We start from the raw sequence: 17707 nt of genomic DNA on the forward strand, positions 1-17707 counted from the left end.
TTATACAATTTGATATATTTTAATCATTATACAGCCAGCAAGCAGCACCATTTCTCGCTGTGAACTCAGAATGAAAATTTACGCACTGGTAGGTGGTTTATGCAAAAGCAAGGCCTATCGAGCTACATGGTCCTTGTAGCCTGTCTTTGTGTGGAGTGGCTTCATCAGTGTGTTTCTGTACATAAATGTTTGAAGTGGCACTTTCTAACTAGAGATTGGGCAGCTGTGAGAGCCACATTGAAGCTGGAATGTGGTTTATACAGCGATGTGTTTCCCTTAGAAGAGACATGTCCGTTAAAACATGGGTATTCAGAAAAATCAGTGAATATAGATGTACAATTTTTTTCAAATTTAAGAGTATTTCAGGAAAAAGCATCTCTGCCTCTTAAAATGAGATATGTAAGGTTTTCCATATTGCTTCTTCATACGAAGCTTTGGATAAAAATATCTGTGTCTTCACTCTATCTCTTGTGTGTCAATAGTGAAATACTCATTATTGGATTGTTTCACAGATCCTCAGACTGCAAAGGAGATTTTTGATTTTGCAATGAAGGCAATCAACCCACAGGTAAATCTGCCATGTGTTAATTGTTCCGCATAAATGAATTAGCCCTGATGACGAATAAATCACATATGACAAACCTTTTCTGATATTACAGGTTGATCAGAAGCGATACGCAGTACATGTAGGTAAGATTGTAAATTATTTCAATTTGTGCTGAGGTGGGTACCGTACATACAATGGTGTCGTCTGTCTGGAGTTGTTTATTCTCTACTGGCTGTCTTCAGATGGCTCTAGTCTTCAGTCTTCTAAGCTGATCGGGGAGTAAAGCTGGTGTACTTCAAGTTGGAACCTAAAGAGTTGAACATGTATTTGGTTAAACTAGGCAAGGTCTAATCAGCTGATGAACAGCAGCATTCCACTTGATGCCATTTGCCCCTCTGGAGTAGTACAAAAGCCTGGTATGAGAAGGGAATCATGGTAAGAGTAGAAATAAGAGGAGTGTAGCAAATTAGAAGAGAAGACAGTGGATTGGGTTAAAGGAAAAAAAATAGGAAGAGAAGGGGAATTTCACTGAAAGAAGAAGGAAATTGGGAACAAATGAAGTTCATGAAGAAAATGAGAAACTGGCCTGTGAAATGTGAGTGGCTTATGCAGAAATTGCAAAAATGCGAGGTTTGGGTACTAGGCCCATGGCAACTGTGAAGGGTAAAACCCTCTTTAAATATCGTCTGCCAAAAAAAAAAATTAATTCATTAAGGATCTTGACATTTTATTTATGCCTATATTTGGGATTGTGAAATTACCTATATTCTGAATTCTTTATTTGTCTGCATCACAGTTTGGTGGAGGAGGGGACTTGAGCTATGTCCTGACCACAGAAACCGAATCCTTGTGAACTGTGCGATCGAGTATTATTATTGTAACCTGTAGAGTCCCTTTCTTTTTCGCTGTTAATGTAAATTACTTCAGAACACAGCTGTGCTTTCCATAATGATGTACATTAAAAAAGAGGGGTTTGGAGGGTTGTTTTTATGCTTAAGTTCTTAATGTTTGGATACTGATACTGTAATGGCTAGAAGAATACATTTTATATCCTCCAGCCATGGTAGGTATACCTACCTAAAGTCCTAATGTGGGCTTTTATAGTCTGGTCTCATTTTGGAAAGTGGAATATAAGTCTGGGTTTTAATGCGAATTGTTTTTAAATTGCAGCTGGTTTACAGTTGTTCAGCTGGCATGCTGCTCAGTTTGGGGCCTTGCTCCTGGATAACTATGTCTCCCTCTTTGAAGCAATGTGTAAATGGTGTGGCCACACAAATCAGGAGCTGAAGAAAGCCAGTCACTCTGCACTGGATTCATTCCTCAAGCAGGTATTGTAACTTCACTGGGATCTCTGAGACTAAAGCAAAGTCAAATTTCTTGAAATCTGGGGAATATTTGGTGCTTGGAAGTTCAGTGAATCTGTTAAATAAACAATTATTTTGTTTTAAGTGCTTCATATTACAAGCTACGTATCTTTGAAGACTTACTGTAATTTTTTGGTGGCTTTTTTCGTGTTTCTGGAAATGCTGAAATTTTTGTATCTGCTTTACAGATTTCTTTAATGGTAGCTAAGGATGCAGAGCTACACAAGAGCAAGTTGCAGTTCTTCATGGAGCAGTTCTATAGAATCATCAGAAGAATGGATTCGAGCAACAAGGAGTTGTCCGTTGCCATTCGTGGATACGGGCTTTTTGCAGCAGTATGTGCAGGAAACTTCTTCTGATAAAGGAGTGTACTGAATGGATTTAAAGCTAGGATTCATATACCATTCATTTTACAATTTTACACGGCTTGTTATATAAGGAATGCTCCTGTTTCTGGATTAAGTGTTGAACTTAATGAGCTACACTGTAAAATACATCGTGGTTGAAAATTATTGAAACACATACTGAATTTAGTGGGAGCACTTGCAGCGTTGAGGGTAGTAGTTACTTCTGCTTGTGCACTAGTTCTGAAGTGGAAAAACAGGGGCTTCATATACAGCAGTCACAAAACTTAATGATGTGCTTAGTCACTTAGGTACAGACAATACCTCGTTAGCTCTGTCTGTGTTTAGATGGTAGAATCCAGGCCAGCTCTGCTCTGGAAGCAGTTCAGATATGGTTCCTACAGAGGAGGAATCTCAGTCAGAACAGCCAAAATGCACTGCTGACTCCAGGACACTAGGAGGTAATTTGTGAAACAACTGCAAATTAAAAAAAACCCCAAACCCATGCTTATATACATATGTGGAGGGCAGGTATGTTTGTCAGGAAGCACCATTAAGAACCAGCTTCCAATTTTTGTCAGCAGTCGATTAAAATGGGAATATAACAGTAAAGTTAAGATTCTATAAAGAAACGGTGGTGTTTATGTATCTGCAACCTATGTGTTTGATGGTGGTACCGCAACTTTTATATAACAAAGTTCTAGACATTCCTTTTTTTCTCTTTCTCAAAGCAAAGATTAGATTAAATAATCTCAAAGATTATTTAGAGAAGGTTAGGAAATGTGATAGAATAGTTGGTTACTAGCTGAATCCTTTCCATTTTGCTGCCTTTTAAGCAGAGTACATCTGTTTTGTCGAATTTTCAACGTGCTTTGTTGAAACCTAGTCTTCCTCTTCTATGATATGAGCTAGAAAGGAATTGAGTTAAAGGTATTGTTTCCAGAAAAAATGAAGTATTTCAAATTACTGAATTGAAAGAACCTTGTTAAAAATATCTGTTACGGAACACAAGAAGTTAATTAAAATTACATAATGTAAATACAGACATAGGATAATACTGCAACTTTTAACAGGAAAATACTGCAACTTTTAACAGGAAAAAGGGATCTTAATGCTCCAGTACCTATAAGTCTTTAATACATTAAGACACGCTAATAGTTGTTAGTGTGTTTAGACTAAATCTTGGCCAAGCATCAGATGCTAGGTTATGAGGAAGCAGAGTCTTGCTGCTACTGCAAGTAGTGACCTTAGCCTGAACAGAAGTTCAGTGATTGATTCTGTTTCAAGGCAGAATATTTCTTTTACTGTCTAGTAGCTAAAATAATTTTAAAGTAATATTTGCAGTTCTACAAACGATAAATGGGTATTCTTAATTTTGTCAGCATGTTTTCAGACAGACTAGATTCAGCCTTTAGCCTAACTCTCGTATTCTGTCATTACCTAAATCAGTCCATTCTTTTTCCATGGTCAGTTCCCTACTACAGTTCATGCCTGTGACCTGGTTCCTGGTTCTTTTTCCACAAAGACTGCTTTTTGACCTAGCTCATGCTAAATACTGTGATTTACAAATCATTCTATAGAAATCTGTAGGCATTATTACGTAACCTCTAGTACTGTTTGGGATGCTTTCCACTTGTTGATTAGTTTAGGAGTAGTCTTTATCCTCTGTTTGTACAGATCCCAGCACAATAAAAGTTCAAAATTTGGGCTGCTGGGTTAAATGTTAAATAGTAGTAGCCTGTGAATGATAATTGGTTAAGCCACATTAAGGTAAGCCACTTACTACTTTAATGCAGCTGGGTCAAAATATAAGTTAATATTAGCATCCATAATGCCATATTTAAGATATTTACAGCCAAACTCCATGCTTTTCAGGCTGGATTTGAAAATGTGTCCCTGGAAGTTCAAGTACTCTTATAGTAAATTACACTCCATCAGTGAACTGTGATTTTAGTTCATTGCAGGTACCATGTTTCTCATACATGTAGCAAGTAGAATATTTAAAGTTGGTTTATTCAAATGTATTGAGTTCCTGGAAAAATTTAAAAGATTATTCCTATTATGGTTCAGTGAAGACTTGGCTGGGTTTTAGTGCTACAGCATATGTTTGCTTGGCTGTACGAAGTTGCTAAATCAGTATTTTGTTTTCTCTCTGTAAGCCCTGTAAAGCTATACATTCTGAGGATGTTGACAACATGTATGTTGAGCTCCTTCAGCGTTGTAAGCAAATGTACCTCACAGAAGCAGAAACAATAGATGACCATCTGTATCAGCTACCAAGTTTCCTCCAGTCCATTGCAAGTGTGATATTCCATATAGATACAGTAAGTGGAGTATTTAAAGTACTAGTCAATTTTTTTTATGCAACTACGGATGTATAAGGAGGCAGTAGCTGTGAATTTACCTATGATAGAAGGTGTTTCTTTATCTGAAATACAATGACATTTAGCTCCTAAGGGATGGGAAGAATATCAGGAGAATACTTCATTGGATTTTATGTGAATAAAGAAAATACACAGACTATACTAAATAAAAAGCTACAGTGCATTGTAATGAAAACCATGATAGGCAAATGTGAATAGGTTTTTATTTATTTTAGGTGAAGCTATTTATTTGGACCTAGCCTAACCCTTCTCTTTATGTATTTATACCACTCTATTGCTGCTGTTTCTTTTGGTAGTGATAGTTAGCATGTTCTCTGAGGCTGATACTTTGATTTTCCTCTGATGCTATGCTGTCTGTGTTCTAATGAGGGCTTTCTGGATCCTAGGTGGAACTGGGAAGTAAGGTTGGGGCAGAGAAGACACTTTCACTTACATTCTGTATTCGGATTGTTGAAGATGAACAGATTATACTGCTGTGTTATTATTGTTTAATTAAATTGGTACTTTTCTAATAAGCTTAAGACTGGTTCCACTAAAGCACTAATCTATTCAGGAGCTACTTTCCATAATGTGTTCCAGGAAACTTTCTTATTCTGTTTGTTTTGTTTGTTTTTTGTTTTTTTTATATCTAAGATGAATTCACTTGCTAAGTCTTTTATTATTCTCAGAGCAGGTCATGATGTAAACTCTTGTAACAAAGTATCTTGCTGAAATAATTTAGCATAATTCTTCACATTGATACTGATTTATAATCATTGTCTTTGCATGATGGGTGTTTTGTTTTTATTTCTTCTAGATTCCTGAAGTATACACACCAGTTCTTGAACATCTGGTTGTGCTGCAGATCAATAGCTTTCCACAATACAGTGAAAAAATGCAGTTAGTCTGTTGCAAATCTATAATAAAGGTATTTCTAGCCTTCTCAGGAAAAGGTCCAGTTCTCTGGAGTTTTATTAGCACTGTGGGTGAGTCTGTGATATTAACTTTGTTGTGGTTTTTGGGGGTTTGTGGTTTTTTGGTTTGGATTTTTTTTTTCCCCCTAAATTGATTAACTGGTTCTGAGAGAGATACGTGGAGTAGTCATTTGGGGTCAAAAATGAAGCTTTTCCCATCCTCCAATAACGGAGTTTTAGGGTTCTCATTATGTTATTTTTCAATATCCATTGTTAAATCACTTAAGGAATACATTTAACAACGGTTTTGGATGAGAGAGTGGCTATCATCAAGGGCAGGAGAATATATTTTTGTGATAATCTGTTTAAACTTACGTTTAAGACTTATGTTCCTGCTCTGAAGGATTGTGGGGAGAAAGGGATTTCACAGAAAAATGTACAAAAATCTGTTCGATACCCTTTCAGTTACCCCGACAAAATATCACAGAAAGTAGAGTGAGTGTCATCTCTATTAGAAATGCAGTCTTTTTATGCTCGGGAACTTGTACATAGTAAAAATGAAAATTCCAAATAAGCAGTCAGTCAGATACAGTCCTGCGAATGTAATAATGAATGTGTCAGCATTGGTAGCTGACAATTCTAGTAGCCTCCAGCATGCTGACATTTCATTATAATGATTTTCAGAAATTACTTTTAATTTCTTTCAGTTATTTACAGTGGCTTTTCTCTATTGCTGTGGCATTTTCATTGTTTTCCATGTTCTTGATTTGGGATGTGGTGCACCCAAGCACCATGCCAGAATGGAGATCCTAAGTCCATGTCTGTGAGAGTCATTGGGAGTTGTTACCTTTTTCAATATGAGCATTATGGGCAATGCCTTGGTCATCACTGCATTCAGAGTCAAAAAAAAAGTCAAAGCAATGTTGAGAAAAAGTAGTAAGAGACAAATTCAAAATTGGTTCCCTGTGAAACATCCTAGAGTTATGGCTCTGGTTTTGGCTATATTTGTCCTTAAGGAAAAATCTGTGTTCTTTTGCCTCTCCTTCTTCCTGACAGAATATAGAAAATAGAAGACTGATTTAATTCATTGCTAGCATAATGAGTGATACGGATGCTGTGCCTTTTTAAGTCTGTTCAGGCAATATTTTTTTTGTTTCAGTGCATCAGGGATTAATCAGAATCTTCTCCAAGCCAATCACGTTTTCAAAGGTAAAATAACTGTTTAAGCATATTGATTTCATCTAGATTCCTAGAGTATACCTTCCAGTTCTTGAAGATCTAGCCCAGTAAACAGGGAAAGGCCCAAAGAAGTAAAAATAGTACTGTCCGTTTTGAATTGTGGCTCAGTTGTTATTAGTCTCTGGTCCCTACATCTGCTCAGCATAATGAGGATGTGCCTCTTGTACTGAATGAAAAAAATGACAGGAAATAGACTTTTGTTCTCTGCAGTTCTTGTTTGCTCAGGTTGTCTGTAACAAAGTAGGTTGTAATTAAGGTCATCCAGCTTTCTTCCAGGTTAACGAATTTTGGACACTTTAAAAGTTTTACTGAATGTTTGTGTTAAGGGAGGATTTTAAAGCCTTTTAATGCTGTGCAGCAGGATAACTGTAGAGTTTCTCAAATAACTGACCACTAGAAGGAGAAGAGCTTTAGAGATTTTTGAAAGGAGCTGGTTGTTTTGTGCTCTTTTCAGATTGGTTAAATGAGAAAGCTAAACATTTCATGTTTCTACCTGCAGAAGTAATTTTACGTTGTGTTTTAGCTTGGGTCAGGTAGTTACATATGCAATTGTATTGAGTCTGGCTGAGATGGTGTTAATTTTCCCCATAACAGCCCTCATAGTGCTGTGCTTGTATTTGTAGCTAGAAGGGTGTTGATAATACATCAGTGTTTTGGCTAGTGCTGAGCAGTGCTAGCACAGCATCAAGGCTGTCTCTCCAGCATTCCCGCCTTACCAATAGGCTGGGGGTGGGCAAGATCTTGGGAGGGGACATAGCCAGGACAGCTGACCCAAACTCACCACAGGGATATTCCATACCATATGGTGTCTGCTCAGCAATAAAAGCTAGGAGAAAGGAGGAGGAGGGGCATTCATTAATACGTTTGTCTTTCGGAGCAACCGCTACGTGTATTGAAGCTCTACTTCCTGGGAAGTGGCTGGACATCGCCTCCTGATGGGAAGTAGGGAATAAATCTTTTGTTTTCCTTTGCTTCCACGCGTGGCCTTTGCTTTTGCTTTATTAAACTGCCTTTATCTTGACCCACAAGGTTTTTTCCATCTTATTTTCTCCCCCGCTGTCTTGCTGAGGAGGGGAGTGACAGAGCAGCTTGGTGGGCACCTGGCATCCAGCCAAAGTCAACCCCACCACAGCAGTGTTTCTGAAAAATATTGTGTCCTTTCAGGATTTTTTTGGAAAAGAAACTCCTGGATCAGGAGAATCCGGTGAAGCTGGAGAGGCTGGGACAGGGAGATGGAAAGTACCAACATATAAGGACTATCTGTATCTCTTTAGAAGTCTACTGAACTGTGACACAATGAAGGTAAAACCATAGTTAACATGGAAATACAAAAGGAAACATAATCCTGAGTCTTATCACTCCTTTTCTAACCCTAGACTTTTTCCAAATGTCATGCTGTAGAAGAACTGTTTCCTGGTTTAGTTGGATTTTGTGGCTGATAAATGAATTAAACAGGGATGAATTTAGGCTTCCATAGTTGAGAAACATCTAAAGCTGGATTCTCTGGATCATTCAAATCTTGGTTTGTAAATTCAAGAAATAGTTTTCATGGGTGTTTTGAAACGTGAACTTTTTTCCTCCTACAAAGGAATGTGTTTTTGAAGATGAAAACTTTCTTACTGCAAATTCACCACTGCAGTCCCTGAATCGCTTGCTATATGATGAACTTATAAAATCTATTTTGAAGATCATTGAGAAATTGGACCTGACTGTTCAGAAACTGGATGTTAATGAACAGGTGAGACCTGATGACTTGTCCATTAATTCCTGCTGTTGTAGGGGAACCAAAATCACATTCCCTGTTTTGTTTTCAGTATGCTTGGATAGCTCCTTATAGTGTCCTTGAAGTAACATTCATACTAGACAAAATGTTTTACTTCATATTTCTGAATATTGCATTGCAGTGTTAGGAGATGGAAACGTCGAATCAGTAGAAATTCACAGAATCTGTTATTTTAGACTCCCTACTCTGGCATCTAGTGGTTTTCATTTTTCTACTTGCTTTCTCCTTAGAAGAAAGCATCCCTTATCATTTCTTTGAATTATTGATGTGTCAATTATGAGTCCTTTGTCAGTGTCAGACTAGCTAGTAGCAGCTAGAAAAAGGAGAGACAGACTGTTTATCTGGAAAAAAGGTGTAAATGTTTTATATCTTGTCACAGATCCAGTGTTCTTGCTTCAATATTTATTTTCAGGATGAAAATGAAACTGACAGTGCTTTGGTTGGGCCTACTTCTGACCCTGCTTCAAACCTTCAGCCAACGAAGCCAACAGACTTTATTGCCTTTATAAATCTAGTGGAATTCTGCAGGTATTAATATATTTTTATGTAATTTGGAAGTTACAGAGTGGTTGGAAGAAATTTGAAGTGAGATTTATTTAAGATGCCTGTTTCTGGCTTAGGATGATATACCATATTTCAAAATGCACGAGGTGATTAGCAGGGAGACAGTAAGTATGTCTCAGACATCTGGGTCATAGGTAAAAACATACTAGATCATCAGCTCAGGTTTTTTTAAAGAGTACAGGAGACAAGTCATTCACTTTCATTATTTGAGTGTAATTGTCTTTCAGTATATGTTGTAACTTTTAGTATTATACTGACCATATATCCTAAATACTTCAGAAACCAGAAATACAGTCTTCATAGAGTAGTATTGGGCATTAAGTGAAAGGTGCAGCATTGTTTGCCTGTGTAGGTCCAGTTGATTTCCCCTAGCAATACTGCAGTCTCAGTAATGAAATGTGATATGTGAGTATGTGTGTTTGTATAAATATACAAATGTATAAATACATATACAATGTTTGTATACGTATACAAAAAAGTATACAATGTAAAAATATAATGAGATATAATGAGCAAGAAATGGCTTTGCACTGTAAAGCAAAATAAAAATCTTCCTATGCTTGCCTCAGAAGGCAGCATGTAATTATGCTCTCGCTGTCTTTGTAGCTGCTTTGTTATAGCAATACTTCTCTTTCTTGTACTGACTTGAAAGTTTGAAAAAAATGAAAGAAATATTTTATTCAGTTTCTCCCCCCCTGCCCGTATGTTTTCTGTGCATCTGTTTTAGAGAGATACTTCCAGAGAAGCATGTTGAATACTTTAACCCTTGGGTATATTCCTTTGGTTATGAGCTTATTATACATTCAACGAGACTACCTCTTATTAGTGGATTCTACAAGCTGCTTTCTGTTACAATGAAAATTGCCAAGAAGATAAAGTACTTTGAGGTGAGATCTCTTTTCCCAACGGAGGGGTAATATGTTATGTTAATGATGGTGCGGTTCTTTATATATAGTCTTTTATGTGCTATGGAAAATAGTTCATTGAAACTGTTACCCAGTTGTTTCAAATATTTATAGCATCCTATGCCTCCATAGTTACAAGCACATAGAAAGTCAAAATTTAGACTAGAATCCCAGTTTCTAAAGAGACACCATCCATGTGTAATGCTCTTTCCGAAATCCTGAGCTGGGTGAACAGAGGGATGGGAAATACCCTTGCAGTGCAGGCGGTACAGAAGGTAGCCTGGATATCAGAAACAATCTAGCCAGAACAGCGGAGACATGTATGCGTTAATTACTCAACTTCTGGGGTATACTTGTATTCCACTCACTGATTTCCACAGGAAATATGCTCTGTTGGTGGATGCACCATTTGTGGTATGGAAACTATTGTAAAGTGACAGTACTTCATCCCACCATGTGTGGAGCCCACCACAGAGCCCGGAACTGTCCCTGCCACTGCTGGTGATGGCACCAAGAGAAGCAAATTTGGCAACTCATTGGTGTAGGTGCTTGTACCGTAGATGCTGTTGTGAATTGCCCTTTTCTTATTCCACCAGCATTCTTGCCACGTGGACATCTACTGTTAGGGATGTTTTTTTCTTTTATGGTTTGTTAGGTGGGCAGACAAGGATAAAATTAAGCCATTGAAAAGTTATTTTTCAGTGATACGTATCTTGCTTATTTGGGTAATATTAAGTGTATTCCAAAAAGTTGACCCTCAGTACACTGTATTGATGTTAGTTTCTAAGCTTTGAGAGAACAAACATGCATTTCAAGTTTTCACTGGCACCAGTTTCATGTTGGACAGTGATATATATATTCTGAGTTGAACTTGTCCTTCATATTTGTACTGTGTACTACATTTTTTAATACTGTTGACTTGTGGTTTCTGTTTGGTAGGGTGTCAGTCCAAGGAGTCTCAGAAAATGTCCTGAAGACCCAGAAAAGAGGTCTTGCTTTGCACTGTTTGTAAAGTTTGGAAAAGAGGTAGGTGATTTTGCTGGCTAACTTTCTTAGTCTGAATATAAACATACATGACTCAATCAAAATTATATCTTCTGAGAAATCTTACATATATGACAGAATTATTCCAGCTCTTTGAATTATGCAACGTAGTGGGGGTTTAAGATCTTTTTCTGTCTGTTTTTTACAGACATAGTTTTTTATGTCAGAAGAGGCGTATTGGTCACCTATTTATGTACAATTGAGAAATAACTGTACAATTGTACATTAAATACTTTCTGGTAACTGTCTGCAGGTGAATGAGATTCCAGTACTGTTTTTGAGTTGTTCATTTTACGTGGATATTGATATAGCTAAATCAAGATATTAAAAGTTTTATGATTGTTCTTGATCTATTTATCTGAATTTTAGGTTGCAGCAAAAATGAAACAGTATAAGGATGAGTTGCTGGCATCCTGTCTGAATTTTTTGCTCTCTTTACCACATGACATCATCATGCTTGATATCAAAGCATATATTCCTGCACTGCAGGTGGGTCAAAGTGATATACAGCTAACACTTTTTTTTCTAAAACACGTACAAAAATTCTGGAGCAAAGTTAGTATCCTGTTGAGCAGTTAAAATAACTATTAAGCTTTGTACTGTCTTCAGTGAGATAGAATACAAATGATTTGACTTTTTGGATAAACAAGTAAATCGTCAGAATTTGCTTTTCCACTAAGCTGACACTGTTAGTGCCTGTGTTGCAATATAATATGTATCTCCTGTGCTGATCTTGAGCGAGATGTTAAGCAGACAAAAGTTATTAAGAAGGAAGATGTATTGTATGCTAAATGCTTTCAAATATGTTTTTTTTACCTTTAAATAATAGTAGTCAATAAAAATGAAAGACTGATAGTTTTACATTTGACACGTAGAATGCGTTTAAGCTGGGCCTTAGCTGTATCCCAATGGCTGATCTGGGACTGGATGCCTTGGAAGACTGGTCAGTTCACATCCCTGGACATATAATGCAACCTTACTACAAGGATATTCTACCTCTTCTTGATGGTTATTTGAAAAACTCTACATCTACAGGTACATACAGGCAAAAAATTGTTAGTCTTGAGGGAGAGGAAAATAATTTTTTCATAGTTATGCCTAAAGATATGGATGTGACATACTTTTTGTCTATATTGTGCGCTTCTGTGGTTGGAACAATATAACTTCTCTTACACCCCAAAAACTACCATTTTCTTAAACTAGGATTTATTTACTACTGCCGAACAATCATTAATTGTAGCCATTTTATATGCCACTTCTCTGTAATTCATCCTTTGTATCCTTAAATCAGCTTATTTTTCACTAGTAGAGACTTATTTTCCTTAATAAAGATTTTAAATGAAAGAATAATTGTCGCATCTTAAAAATAAAAACAGGCAAAACCAGGGTGGGTTTTTTTAAAGAAGCTATGAGTAGGTGCATGAGGTGCTGGTACAATAAACTAATATTAATATGCTGATTTTTTTGTTCATCAGTTGAATCCCAGAATAACTGGGAAGTAAGAAAACTTTCTCGAGCAGCCCAGAAGGGATTTAATAAAGTTGTGATACAGCGTTTAAGAAAAGCAAAGACTTTTTCATTGGTAAGAATGCTGTTTCTTTTTAGAGTTAAATGTGAGTTAATCACTTCCCACTGTTTCTCTTCCTTTCTTGCATGCATACTTTTTTCCTGAGGGTTATTTCTACCTTAGATCAGTTCAATGAATCCCATTCTGCAGCGTGGCTCAAAAAGCTGTTACATCAGCACAGCTGGAAAGATGTCATATTCTAGAGTGAGAATGGGAATGAAGCGGGGAAAGGGAACTGAACAAATCCTGTAAGCATCACTGCTAGACTGATATATTATGGAAATAAAAATTTAACTCCTACACCTAAAATCAGGTCCCAGCTTAGCAGTGGTGCAGTGTGCAAATACCATTTTGTGAATGTGTAACTTTTTTTTTTTAGTTATCTTGTGGATAGGTTCATAGTCTTAGAAGTCAAACATGGGTATCATTTTGACAAGTGGCTTCTCAAGTAGCTCAAAATAAGTGTAGTTTTATTTGTATATTCCAGTGCGCAAACTAACTTGGAATAAACCTTTTTTAGGTGTGAAACTAATAGTTACTCCTATACATATGTATATAACTCTTTCCAACCTAGTGGTCTTTAAACAAAATGAGTAAATTTTACATCCCATACAGGCTGCTTATGAAAATTGGTTGGCTGGTTACATACAGATACAGGATCAAAACTTTAAGTTCTGGGATTGTAGCAAATGAAAAGAGTCATTTTTACTTCAGATTTCTTTCCACTTTTTAGACTATTATGTCATTCTGCAGGTATGTGTTATCTGTGATGATAAAATCTTAACCTTTACTTGAGAAATGGAAATTGAAAGTCCACAAAATGTGATGAAAACGCTTTCCAGTCTTGCCCTCTTTTGCTTTTTGAATGAAAACTGTTCTCTTGTTTGATGCGGTTCTTCTCCCCACAGGTTCTTCATTTTACCTTCTTCATCCATATGTTAATAAGAGCCGTAAAACCTTCATTTACTGTGTAAACCAAGTTACTTCTATATAGTAACTATATAGAATAGTAACTATATAGTTACTTCTATACAGAAGTAACTCTTCCTTCACTAATATAAATCTGTTGAATTATTTAGGATGACAGTCCCTCCTTGGAAGCAGTAAGGACTAGAGTGGTACGCCTTCTTGGATCTTTGGGAGGGCAGATCAACCACAACTTAATTACAGGTGAGTGTCCTGTGAGTGTAAATAAAAATATTTACATGCCTCTGCCGTCTGTGTTGAAAGTAGATTTTAGTGAGGTCTCAACATCACTTTATGAGAATGCATGAGGTTTTCAAGGAAAGCTATTTTTTGTTGCTCTTGTTTAAACAAAATGGCTTTTATTCAGTTCTGGAGTTTAGGAGAGCAGAGTATTGACTAACTTACTGTGGAATGCAGAAAGTGTGTACAAAACTTCAGTTAAAGGCAAAAACTTATATGCATCTGAGTATATGGTTTTATTTATTCCCCCCTTTCACCCTCTGGCTGCAGATCCGTTTTAAAACTTTGCCCCAGTTTGTAACACTTTAGCACTTGTTTCCACCTTTTTACTACAATTCTCACTAAATCCAGTTTTTCGGAACTGCAGCCTGTGAATTGTGTAAGTCTCAGCAAGCTTACTTCTTCACTTGTGAGTTTAAGGTGCACCATGCCTTTAGTATGTCCAGGTAGTAGAGCTCCATTTGAGTGCCTCCTCAAAAAGAAAAAATGTTTTCTGCTGTTCTCTGTTCAGTCTGTGAATAAGCTTTATAATTTAATTATTAAATATCATAAAATCTAATTAAAACAAAAACGGAAAAGTATAGTATAAGTACCTGACCAAGAGATTTAATGGATAAATTCAGCACAAAATTTAGTCAGTCTAAAAACTAATGTAGTTGTATGGAAGTTTTGTTCCTTTCTTTTCATGCTTACATTTATTTTTTCTGCCTTTACAATCACTTTTCTTTCTGTCAAGTACTTCTCTGTTGCTTATTCAGAAATACTGTGGCAAAGTAGCGTTGTTCCCTAGAACTTAAATACAAAGTGTGGTCAGACTTTGTTAACCAAATTGACAAATACGGGAATAGAGGGAGAGAAGGGAGTTAGTATGGCAGTTTTCCATGGAGGACATAGCCATAAATGTAGTTATTTTCGGTGCAACTGCAGGAGTCTGTATGTTGGATCTTCTTGTCTGATCTGATCTTCAAGAATTTTTTATAAAAGTAGAAGACAAAAGTAGTATATTGGATGTCTTAAAGAAGTATTTTAAATCAAGTGTGATTCAATGTCTTCTGGGTTTATAATTGTCTCCAGACTTACCTGTATTGAAACTGGAGGCTGCTGTGACTGTCTCCTGAAATGTTGGCTGCAATTATTTTTTCCATGTGATGGCTAAACATCTATTTGGATGTGCAAATAAAACCGGCCTTCTAACATACTTCTGGTACTTGTAACATCCAGTAATTTATAAAGCATTAACATAGTATAGCAATCTAACTGAAGTTGGAAGGTTATTTTTGACTGAGCTATGGAAATACTGGCTCTATGTACATTATATAAAGCTTATTTTTTGTTTTGATCTTTTCAAATGCATTAGCTGCCTCTGCAGAAGAGATGATGAAGAAATGTGTATCCTGGGACACTGAGAAGCGTCTGAGCTTTGCTGTACCATTTGCAGATATGAAGCCTGTCATCTACTTGGATTTATTCTTGCCTCGTGTGACTGAACTGGCTCTTTCTGCAAGTGATAGACAAACAAAAGTATTGATGTTTGTTCTGCATCTTTTCTTATGCTAGCTGATAAATACTGCATAAAATAATATCTTCCTTGTTAAGAAAGACCTGTTTTAATTAATACATAGGTAGCAATGTGCTTCTTTGGTGCTCTTTCATGATGACATTATTCTGAGTGTTTAAAAACTAAACAGCAGAAGTTGCTATAAGCTCTATCAGGCAGCATTGTGCTTTGAGAATTAGACTTAACATAAAAATGAAAATTTTAAACTAGTTGATCTTCAGTGTTGTTTGGCATCCTTCTCATGCCTAGCCTATGAACTTGTGGGCCCAGTCCAGCAGAGCACTTAAGCAAATATTTTGCTGCTTTGCTGGATTGGGATGTTGATACCCAAAGAGAGTCCAGAACGGAGGTATCCTTGAAAACACGATGATGGGTGACTTACCCAGTGATGAATTTTCTCCAGCTGAAAAGCGACTACCCATGATAGAGACTAAAACGTTAGGAGAAAGGCCAGTTAGAATGTGCGTAAATTATCATGGACATGATCTGTTCCTGGAACGGTGATTTAGCATAGATCAGAGTGATTTCTCAAGTACACCCTTGCTTGTGACTCATTCTCTCCTGCCCACAATTTTGTCTTCTCTGTGAAAGTAATGGATGCATAACCAAAGGGATTTTTAAATTTCAGGTTGCAGCATGTGAGCTGCTACATAGCATAGTCACGTATATGTTGGGGAAAGCATCTCAGATGCCAGAAGGACGTCAGGGTCCCCCACCCATGTATCAGTTACATAAGCGAATATTTCCAGTACTGCTTCATCTTGCTTGTGACGTAGACCAGGTAAACAGATTCATTTATAAGCATTTTAGCTTGTTTAAAATAACTGTAAATGTGGGAATTAATTTATAATTTTATTTAGAAGTTATCCTGTTAGAAGTTATTCTGCCATGTTGCCTTTTTTTATCCCCCCAAATGTAATGTATTTTGTAGGCTGAAATTCTGTTTTAGGGATAGTTTTTCAGGATTTTGGGGGTGGGGTGTGGAAACCTTTTCAAAGACTTCAACAATGGAGTGTAATTCAGAGTAACTCAGAGGAGTGTACAAATACATGAGGGTTTCAAGATTCAAGTTTCATTCAAAGAGTTTGTGGTAGTAGCTGCTCTTTATCGCTGTATTTAATTTCTTATTTTTCTTTTTCTGTAATAAATTAATTTGAGGTGAAGTTGATTATTTCAATATTGAATGAGTGCAAAGCTACAATCCACAAGAAAAGCATTTGGGCGAGAATTTGTAGCTGCCTCGTTGATAGCTAAGGATGATATATTTAATTCAAACATCTGAACTTGGTATTTCTCCTCCTTTACATAAAACAGAATAGACACATAAGTTCAGCTCCACTGAAATTACAGGTCTTGTGCCTTTTCAGGCTGCTGTTTGGACCCTGGCATCCAGGTTCTATTTTTAGACCAAAGGGACTTTGTGTTCTGTTAAAATATACAGGAAGCTGTGTTACCAATTTAGGTGAAACCCCTTTTGCTGGCATATGGTTGAAGAGAAACCATAGGCAAATAATGTCTGGATTGGTCCAAACCAATGCATACAGGCATACACACTGTATTATAAGCGTGTATGTATGCATATATAAGTATATTTAATGGTTCTTCCCTTCATGTTATAGCATGATAGTATTCAATCAGGTTGACTTACAGTAGAATTGTTGAAATCCAAGAAGTTAGAATAATGTATATGGTAAAGATTAAGAGAGATTTTAGATCAAAATACAGCTTAAAATCAAACTTCCCTGTTTCCCTTGGCATATCAGTCTGTGGCATGCAATGTTCTTTGTCTCAGAGGATCTTACGGAAAGTAAGCTTGGAGATCTTTTGAGACTAGTTGAATAGAAAGCAGCTATCCAGATTTTTTTTTTTTTTTAATCCTTGATATGGGAATGTAATATGAAGCTGATTATTCATTTTATAGACCCTTTTCAAAGAAGTACTGTTTTTTATTCTTACGTATTTTGAATAGCAAAATAGCATAGAAATATATTAATCCTAGAAATGTAGTTGACGTTTACTCTTTTCAGGTAACAAGACAGTTGTATGAGCCTTTAGTCATGCAACTCATTCACTGGTTTACCAACAACAAAAAATTTGAGAGTCAAGATACAGTGGCATTCCTGGAAGCTATCTTGGTAGGTCATAAGTCTTTCTTCTCTTTTTTCTGTGCCATGTGACTTTATTTTTAACTAGCATCATTTTACTACTGAAAGAACCAGGGATACATGAACAGATATAATGGTTCCTTATTTGTCTGAAAGAAGGAAAACGGTTTATCAATTTATTTATTTTTTTAATGACTATTTAAT

At 36.5% G+C, this 17707-nt stretch overlaps 1 protein-coding gene across 1 annotated transcript in view; it reads left to right on the forward strand.

Moving 5' to 3' along the window:
• PRKDC (protein kinase, DNA-activated, catalytic subunit) overlaps positions 1-17707 on the forward strand; it is an 85223-nt gene that overhangs the window by 5182 nt on the left and 62334 nt on the right. The window contains exons 8-26 of the mRNA XM_050890725.1: positions 513-568; positions 660-690; positions 1718-1875; positions 2100-2246; positions 4415-4579; positions 5436-5604; positions 6692-6741; positions 7936-8073; positions 8360-8509; positions 8967-9082; positions 9846-10005; positions 10963-11049; positions 11437-11556; positions 11943-12102; positions 12543-12649; positions 13714-13804; positions 15198-15361; positions 16027-16179; positions 17426-17533. Of these exons, the coding sequence (XP_050746682.1) occupies positions 513-568; positions 660-690; positions 1718-1875; positions 2100-2246; positions 4415-4579; positions 5436-5604; positions 6692-6741; positions 7936-8073; positions 8360-8509; positions 8967-9082; positions 9846-10005; positions 10963-11049; positions 11437-11556; positions 11943-12102; positions 12543-12649; positions 13714-13804; positions 15198-15361; positions 16027-16179; positions 17426-17533 (2330 nt within the window). The remainder of the gene's footprint in view (positions 1-512; positions 569-659; positions 691-1717; positions 1876-2099; positions 2247-4414; positions 4580-5435; positions 5605-6691; positions 6742-7935; positions 8074-8359; positions 8510-8966; positions 9083-9845; positions 10006-10962; positions 11050-11436; positions 11557-11942; positions 12103-12542; positions 12650-13713; positions 13805-15197; positions 15362-16026; positions 16180-17425; positions 17534-17707) is intronic.

Source organism: Gymnogyps californianus, chromosome 2 (assembly GCF_018139145.2).
Source record: "Gymnogyps californianus isolate 813 chromosome 2, ASM1813914v2, whole genome shotgun sequence".
Taxonomy (NCBI): domain Eukaryota; kingdom Metazoa; phylum Chordata; class Aves; order Accipitriformes; family Cathartidae; genus Gymnogyps; species Gymnogyps californianus.